This window comes from Zonotrichia leucophrys, chromosome 2 (assembly GCF_028769735.1).
Source record: "Zonotrichia leucophrys gambelii isolate GWCS_2022_RI chromosome 2, RI_Zleu_2.0, whole genome shotgun sequence".
NCBI classification, from domain to species: Eukaryota; Metazoa; Chordata; class Aves; order Passeriformes; family Passerellidae; genus Zonotrichia; species Zonotrichia leucophrys.
Genome location: NC_088171.1, coordinates 66,549,617 through 66,558,275, shown reverse-complemented (window position 1 = coordinate 66,558,275; position 8,659 = coordinate 66,549,617). Strand labels below are relative to the sequence as shown.

At 40.0% G+C, this 8,659-nt stretch overlaps 1 protein-coding gene across 1 annotated transcript; it reads right to left on the bottom strand.

The window, feature by feature from the left end:
• Positions 1–2,916: 2,916 nt before the first annotated feature.
• On the bottom strand, positions 2,917–8,314 carry LOC135443192 (UPF0500 protein C1orf216 homolog). Its single transcript, XM_064703419.1, has 2 exons — positions 8,167–8,314; positions 2,917–7,581 (listed from the first exon to the last, which is right to left on the bottom strand). The coding sequence occupies exon 2, from the start codon at positions 7,554–7,556 to the stop codon at positions 6,795–6,797; it is 762 nt and encodes a 253-aa protein (XP_064559489.1). The 5' UTR covers positions 7,557–7,581; positions 8,167–8,314; the 3' UTR covers positions 2,917–6,794.
• Positions 8,315–8,659: the final 345 nt, after the last annotated feature.

The following is an 8,659-nucleotide window of genomic DNA, read 5'->3' as shown; positions in this document are numbered from 1 at the left end:
ATTGATGTGCACTAAAGGGCAACGTGAAGGGAGAGCAGAAAATTAGATATTCCAGCACCTAGTTTTAAACTTTCATTTATGAAGTTTTGGAACAGGCCCGTTCTCCTAGTTCCTGCTGCATGTTCCTACCATGCAAGTAACGGAAAATGAACATATTAGCTATGCATAACCTGAAAGAGACCAAGAACCCTGCTGTGACCCCAGTTCAATTTGCAGAGCTGAGATTTTACAGATAAGAAGAGGACAGTCCTACAGCTACATGTACCAGAAAAACAAGCAACACCCAGAGCCCAGGTCATTTTCTCTGGGAAGTTTCTTTTCAAAACAGATATATTTAGCTAAAGACATTTCCTACTCATTTTCTTTGAATTTCTGATAGGTCTGGAAGAGAGCTCTCCTATTTGAGGCAGAATGCTCACAGGATTGCACAAATGTCTGCTCCAATAATGGGAACAAAGTTTAATTCTATTTCCCTTTGTCCCACTAAGTTTCAGGCCAGGTTTTCTAACACAGTTTGAAGGTTGTTGTAAAACAAGCAACCAACCTCTTTCCAGAGTGGAGAAATTAACTGATTGAAATCCCTGCTGGTGTTATGACTCTGTATTTGGAATTATATTCTTACTGGTCATTTTGCTTGACAAAATAATATCTAGGTAGGTACAGAAGTTCCAGGTTCCATGTTGTTATATGCATTTGCACAGGCATCCACAATTTTTGAGCCAGCGTTACTTTGCCATCATGTTATATTGGGGAATTGGAAGAATGGAAAACAGCCTCTACTAAACTTGGTGATTCATTTAAACAAGCTTTGTTTCAGTAAAGCAAAATTTGTACCAGTCTACATCCCAATTATCCCAGACAAATCTGCCATGATTTGTAATTACATTATTATTTTGAATTAATCCATCCATGAATTACAGTTGTCTTTTGTTTATTCACTTGTTTAGGCTGGTCTAAAAAAATGAGCAAAGCTTTCAACCATTTATAATAAAGGCAAAATGACCAAAAAGACCTACTTTTTTTTTTTTTAGTTTGCATTAATGAGTTCATCCCAAAATATATATGCAATAATAGAGGAAATTAAGTTATAAATGTAGGGATGTGCTCCAAGACACCATGAAAATCTGCATGCAAATGCATAATAATCACAAATCTACATTATTACAATATTAAAAAATACCTACAATTAAATTATCATGTGGAAATAATCATAATGTTATTGGAAACTCAATTATTATGGCAACCCTTGTCGGGGAATTAGCAGGCTATGGCAAAGGCAAGTCAGACCTGAATTCATCAAATATATATTATCACAATATTACATGTTCACTTCGATTCCATGCAAAGACAAACATCCTCACTCACTAGTATCTGCTCAATGCATTTGTATTATTCATGAACAACTCTGTGATCTATTATACATACAAAACTGATTGTACGCTGCTAGCCTGAGGCTACAATGCAGAGACACAGAATTAATTTTATTATATACACATGCATGATAATTGTGTAGAATTCGGTCAAATATCAAACTCTGCTCCTGTGCTCCATTATTTTACTTTCCAAAAAGAGGTCTAAGGTCAGCAGCAATTTCTCTTTGGTGACAGTGAAGCTCTTTGTCATTTAGAGTAGAAAGTTCCTGGGTACTAACGAGCCTGGTGCTGTGATGAATGGTCACACATTCCCTTTCCTTTCCAACCCCCACCCATCAAAGGGAAAATGTAACTTTTATTGAGATTCTCAAGAATTTCTTGCTTCTCATGCACAGAGAAGTCACTTTGGGCAGCGGACTTAGAGACTTCATTTGCCAAAGAGGGAGGCAACTTTTTCATTTGCTCTGTACACTTGGCTAAAATTGTGTGAGAAGATGATCAATACAATTAGGGGAACTTATTTGCAGCTGTAAGAACCTCTGTTATTTTCAAGACATTTAAGTAAAACCTCTAAAAATGTCTTCACAGAACCCTCTCCTCTGCTTCAAGTTTTCACTAAATTAAAAAGAAACAAAACAAAACCAACTAACTCCCTTTTCTTTAATAGCACAAAGGACTTATGGGAAGGCCTCCAAATATAGAAAAGCCAGAGAGACAAAGATTAGTGCCATACAAGACATTTGTAGCTGTTTGAAGATACTAAGAGGTAGAAATGCGTCAAAATTAAGAAGGAACATGAACAAGGCATACCTCAAAGTCCTGGCACACATAAAAATGACATTTAAAATCATCAGGACACTCAATTTCAATATATTATAATTTAGGGGGCAGCCAGATTTAGGGGACTAAGTTGTATGTATATACTTTGGCAGCAATATCTATTGTCACTCGAATTCAGAGATGGGAAACAATTTGCGCATTGCACAAACAACCACTGGCATAAACCTAGCCAAATGATCCAAAAGAGCTTTTCCAGGAGTGAGAAGAAGTAAAAGGTACCCTTAACTGAAAAAATAAACTGTCCAGTGTGAGATTCTGCATGCTGAATTAAAAATCAAACCCTGAAACTTCTCCTGTAATTCCACTCCATCCACCATCCAGGGTTTTGGCTATCGTGCCCTGAATCCCTGAGTTTTAAAAGTGAGGAACTCTCACTCCTTGCTGAGTGCGTTTGGAGTGCAGTCCCATTCAAGCATATCCCAAACCCATCTTTGCATTACTGCTTTCAACAGTCACAAGCAAAAGGGCCTCCCCAATGCATTTATATTCTAGATTAATAACATTTGAAGAAATAAACTGTAACAAAGATTCTAAAGGGTCTCTCCTAGTCTACTTATCATCTAGGAAAGATTTAAACAATGCCATCTTTAAATCTATGTTTTGTATGCTTATGTCATGACCAGAGTCCATAATTTTCACAGTTCCAAGAACAATCCAGGGTGATCTGCATTTAGCAGTACATGGATCATAAGTTTACCACAACATCACTAATTTACTATAAATCCATAAAATTTTCACTGTCCTAATTAAAAAATATGATTGACACATAGGAAAACCTCAGGAAGGAGGAACAGAACAAATCCCTTGCAGAGCTACATCACAAAAGGTAATAAATGAACGTGTTTAGGTGGGCTGTTTATCTTGACTGACTCGTGTCATCAACAACAGAAATAGCAAAACCACAGTTCTGACCAGTCTCTAGGACAGCAGTTCAGCCCACTGAAATGTTGGGGATGCAAAAGAGAAGGACTTCTGTAGAAGAACATCTCAGTAATGCATTTTGTCACTCAAGTGTATTATAACTCCATTCTGTTCTTGAATATTTCTGGCTTTAGGTTGGCAGAAGCTACAACTTTTTTAGTATTAGCAACTGTTATGAGAGGGCTGACACCTTTTAAATATTCCTCTCTTTCACAGTAAACCCATGATTATTTTCTGCCATTTCAGAAACAGGTGAGCAGCAGGACCTTACAGCTCAGGCAGCATAATCTACCTTCAATCTTTGCTGTAAAAGTACACAAGTTGTTGGGGTGCATGGAATATTTCTCCCACAGATCATTAGTTTGGCAGGCTCTGGAAGTTCAGTAAAGATAATGGGGAGAAAGGTCCTACTGAAACTGCTCAATTTGTCATCATTACCCCAGTTCCTGTGAGGGCCGAGAGTTGAGTTCAGATAAAAGTACAAATTTTAAGAAATTTCATCGGACCTCACCCAAAGCACCAAAGCTCTTAGGAACATGAAGAGGTCAAACTATAAGAGAGGAAACACTTTTATTCAACCTGAGACTGTTGCTCAGTTTGATATGCCTGAAAACACCTCTGAGAGTTACCCATGGCATTCTGGAACTTTCTCACTGACCTTCAACTTCCAAAACACACTAAAACATACAAGGAAAAAGCCCGTAGCTGCTAAGCCACATTTTCCAAGCTTCTAAAATAAACTAATTTAAAAAGTCATATTGCCTTAAACTGTTTTGTCCAACTCCACTTATTAGTAACCACTAGAAGCACTGGCTGAAAAGCAAATTCTTGCAAAGACTGAAGTTATTTCCTCAGTTAATATTTATTTTGCTTGTATCCATAGAAGTACTACATGGAAGGAGTGTGCACACACAGAATAACTCCTGGCTTCATTTTCCTGCCAGCTATCAGGCAGCATTGCTCATGCACAAATCTTTCAGTATTTAATATTCATAAAGCAGAAGCATCTACTGATCCCAGTTAGGATCAAGAAATTTTATGTGATGATGTACAAAACAAAGATTATCACTGTTCTGCCACAAAGAATTTATAGTTGGACAGACTGACAGATTAACTATTTCTGCACTAATTGTTATGTGAAATGTATTTCCTAATCTTATTCTAGTCACTCCTTAATGCAAATATGACACTATAGGTATGCAAATATGACACTATAGGTAGCTCTGTGCAGTAATGTAGGGCACTCTTGCAGCAAATGCAGAACAGTGCTCTACTTCAGCAGCTACTGAGGCAAAACTGTTACTTTGTTTTAACGGCTTTTTTTTGTATTTTGGTGAGGTGGGGTGATATTTTCATTGATCTATTATATCTCAGTGGAAAGTTACATGATAGTGTCAGTCAATCTGAATGCACTTTAAAAGATAATTATTTTTTCAGTTCTAAAGAAAAGTTGGCTAACATTAACAAAAATATTCATTTTGAGTGTCTTCCTAAAGGGAACAATTTGACATTTGGTTTCAAAATGCAGCAATATTTTTGAGATGTGACCCTTCTCCAATATATCTTTGCCCAAAGGAGGTGATATCATATTGATTTGCTTGTGTTTGGTTCATACTCTTAACAATGACAAAAAGGCTTTTCTAGTGCAAGAAGTATGGGGGGAAAGAAATTAAAAAATCTTCACGAGGGACTCTTGACCATGATCAACCCCTTGAATCCTTCTCTAGAGGCACATGAAGAAAGAACAGGTTACCTTTGAGGCAAGTTTAGTATTTAAGCATTCTTTAGGAAACCTGCATTGCTGAGACAACAGCTTTCCGAAGGCTGAGCAGAGAGCAAGATGGGATCAGAGCTCAGGAGTAATGTTTCCCAGTCACATGTGACCAGCAGCTCTCTTCTGTAGCCCACTAAAGGCCTCTGGCAACCTAAATTCCCCAAATGAGGCAGTAGAGGATGCTCCTTCAAATATCTCCTTGATGCCAAGGATGTTTCTATGGTAATTCTGCATTCAAAGTTACTGGTTCGTGTTGCATGAGAGGCTACACAAGGGCCCAAGGAAATGAATGAACCTGTCTAAGGTTGTGCATACCCAGGGGGCTTCCATAATTTTTGGGTGCACAGAAATACAAAGACGGAATAATGACAATGTTGTGCTGCACTTCATTTGTTGAATTACTTCAATACCTTGTTCACAGATGTGTGCATGTGAATCTAATCAAACAAACTCCTCATAGACAGCAGAGATTATTTTGAGAGATTATTCCTGCTTCTGTTACAGGAAAAGAAGCATCAGCCTTTCATAGCTTCTTGAATACAGGGAGGTGTGTGTACATGCATACACTAACAACCACATACCCCTCCCTCTATATATATCAAAAATAATGTGAGAATAACATTTTTCCTCTATATAGCACATTATTTTCATAAAGGATGATTAAAAGCAGACATGCCTTTTTATGCAGAAAAAACCCTACACCAAAACCTGTTCATCTAGCTGGCATGATCAGAAATAAATATTTGGGAACAAAGATATTTCTGTATCCCTTGAAATTGTAGAATAGGAAATATTTCTGTGGCTTTCCTTCTTGAATCATATTTTGCTTCTGATCCTAAAACAGCACATTCAACTATTCAGTTTGCTGTTCAATAATAGTGACTCACATTGCCTTTTAAATGCATACAAGAAAGTTGCATCTTTTTGTTTTCATTTCCCCTGTGTGTTTGTTGCATACTGACATCAAATTCCCTGCAGGCATCCTAACCTTGCAATTGGAGAAACAGCGCTCCAGGGTTTTCCACATGTCTGATACACCTGGATAAAAAGTGCTAATTGTCACCAACTTGCATTAAATGACAGCAGTAAGGCACAAAATATGCTTGATTTGCAGATGCTAGTGCCATTGGGAATTAGCAGCAGATTAATAATTGTGCAGACCTTGAACATTCCCCTGGCACTGCCAGCCTGGGTTTCCAGTGCAACGTCAGACTACAAGGCCCTTGTTTTTACATTACTTTCCTGAGGAAATCAGGCTTAGGCTTTTGCTTTCTTTCCCTGTGTGTGTTTGGCTGTCCTACCTTTCCACAATAATTTCTGATCAATCTGAATTAATTTTAAAGGAAAGTAGAGGTTGCAAACATACAGTGTCCATAGTAGTTTTGTGAAAAACAGGCAGCTTGGTAGATATAATCAAGTCTTAGCCTAAGTGTTTCAAATATCCTGATTTTTTAAATTCGGATATTCTTGTAGATAAATAAACCCTAATTCTGTTCAAATTTTGTTGGCTCTGAAAGTAGAAGGGAGATGTACCATATTACATGTTCAGCAGGCAGCAACTTTGCATCCTTTATGGGTCAGGTGACAAACTAGGTTCCCAGTTTGTGGTGACTTTTTCCTTTTTACAAACCTATCTGCCAAAAAAATCCTTTTCCACCTTGAGGCTTTGAATGGGAATCAGGAGCCAGCTTCTTGCACAGGTTCACCCTTGCTCCTTTTTCCTCCAAATAAATTCAGGGGCTAAGGCTGTACCTTGTCTCCTCTCTTCTTGATCTGCTGCTGCTGCTGTTTCCTCTCCACTCGGCGCACACAAAGACACCACCCCGATGGCATGCAAGGCGGCTCGGGTGGCATTGCAAAGCTCATTTCTGCAGGCAGCAACATGATTACGGCGAAGGTGAGGGCGAGGTTGGGCAAATGTGTTTCAACACTTCTTTCTTTGTATTTATCACCGTGCCATAGCATTCCTGCAGCCTGGCCTGCTGCTGCTCCAGCTGCCTATGCAAACTCCTGATGGAGCGCAGCAGCAGGAGCCGTCGGTACATTGCTAGCTGGAGCCGGTACTTCTCCTTTTCCTCCTTCTTCTTCTTTTCTAAGGTCTCCATTACTGTTGTGGTCTTCATCCAAATCACACGGCCCAAACTGCAGGAGGCCATGCTGCTCTGGGTGTCAGTCCCTGCCTGCTGGGTGTCATTCCCTGCCTGCTGGGTGCCAGTCCGTGCCTGCAGGGCCTCACCGGGCACCCTCGGGACCTGCAGCACCTCTGAGCTCAGTTTGCCATCACAGCAGGGGCTTTTGGCATACAAGGAGGCAAGGTGCACAGGCAGCAGGTTATCAACTGCTGCAGGGCATGAGGAGGCACCCAAGGATGCATCTACAGCACGGACTGTCATCTGTGCCTGGCCACCACGAACCATCTCTGGGCCAGTCGGGGCTTTTAGCTGCGCCACTGCCCTGCTGGAGAGGACAGACAGTCTTTCTGGCTCTGCTGAGCTTCCCTTGTCTTCATCAAGGCTGTCTAGTGAAGGGCAGGCAGAGCAACCAGGGGATGCTGTTACAGCAACTTGAGTAGGAAACCTGTCTTCATCATCACTGCTGTTTTGGATCTTCTCTTCATCTCTCGATATTACAGCTGCTCTCTCAGCCATTTAATGCATTAGCTACAGAAACTTTCTGTGGACAAAGTGGAAGTAAAAGGATTTCATTTTCACATACACACATGGAGAAGCCCAGTGTAGAGTGACATTTGAAGAAAGAACCTCTTTTTATATTTAAGCAATGGACCTATTACTTTTCTAATAAAGCACAACCCTTGGGTCACTTCAGGCCATTTCTTGTGATTTGCATTAGATGTTCTTCGAGACACAACATTAATCCAATAATAATTAAAATGATATACTGTACTATTAACATTCTCAAATCTTTAAAGGCAAGTGATCTATCCCTGCAGCACTGGCTGTGCTGACTAATTAAACAGAATACAGTTGTAAATGGGCATTGTAAGCACTTCTCCCATTTAAGAACACAGCTCTAACAAGTGTCGTTTGTAGAGATGGGCGAGTTATTTGGATTGATCATCTTTAAAGGGAGGTGGACGTACCACAAACAGCAGGTTGCATTTAAATGCCCTCTCCAAGATTAATCTGTCTGCTACCAGTTTGTTTACAAGGTTGCCTTTCCCCCTCCTATTAATTCTAACAGTAAAGCTATATTAGCACCACGCTAGCCAAAGAGAGGAAAAAGAAACCAAACACTTACCGAGGTTACGGGGGGGAAGGAAAAGAGTTACAGTGCATTATATCTGTGTATCATATTTTCTTGGATGTGAGTCAGCACAATCTGGAACAGAAACATCACAGTGCTGGAGCAGGAGCAGCAGCAGCATTACGCTGTTCCACCCAGCAACAACACAGTCAGTCCCAATCACAGAGGAGTGCAGGGCTGCTTTCTTCCTCCTCAGTGGGCATTCCTTCCTGGCGTGCAGCTTTTATGTCATCTTTGAGCATCAAAATGAGTACCAGGATTGGATGGCACTTTTTTCCCACCTCAAAACCAAACACTCCTGATTCACCCATTCTACAGGGGGCAATACCTATGGCCCTTCCCATCCTTGACAGCCAGCAAAGAGATAGCACAGCGTCAAAAGAGCATGAGGTACTCTGGATTCCAAGTATGAGTGTTTTCTTTCAGAAAAAAAAGCCAAGCTTAGATAAACTTCAGCTGCATGAACAAGCTAAACCTAAAAATAAAA

Coding starts and splice junctions, on each gene's coding strand:
- LOC135443192 (XM_064703419.1), bottom strand. CDS start 7,556: ATGGCTGAGAGAGCAGCTGTAATATCGAGAGATGAAGAGAAGATCCAA.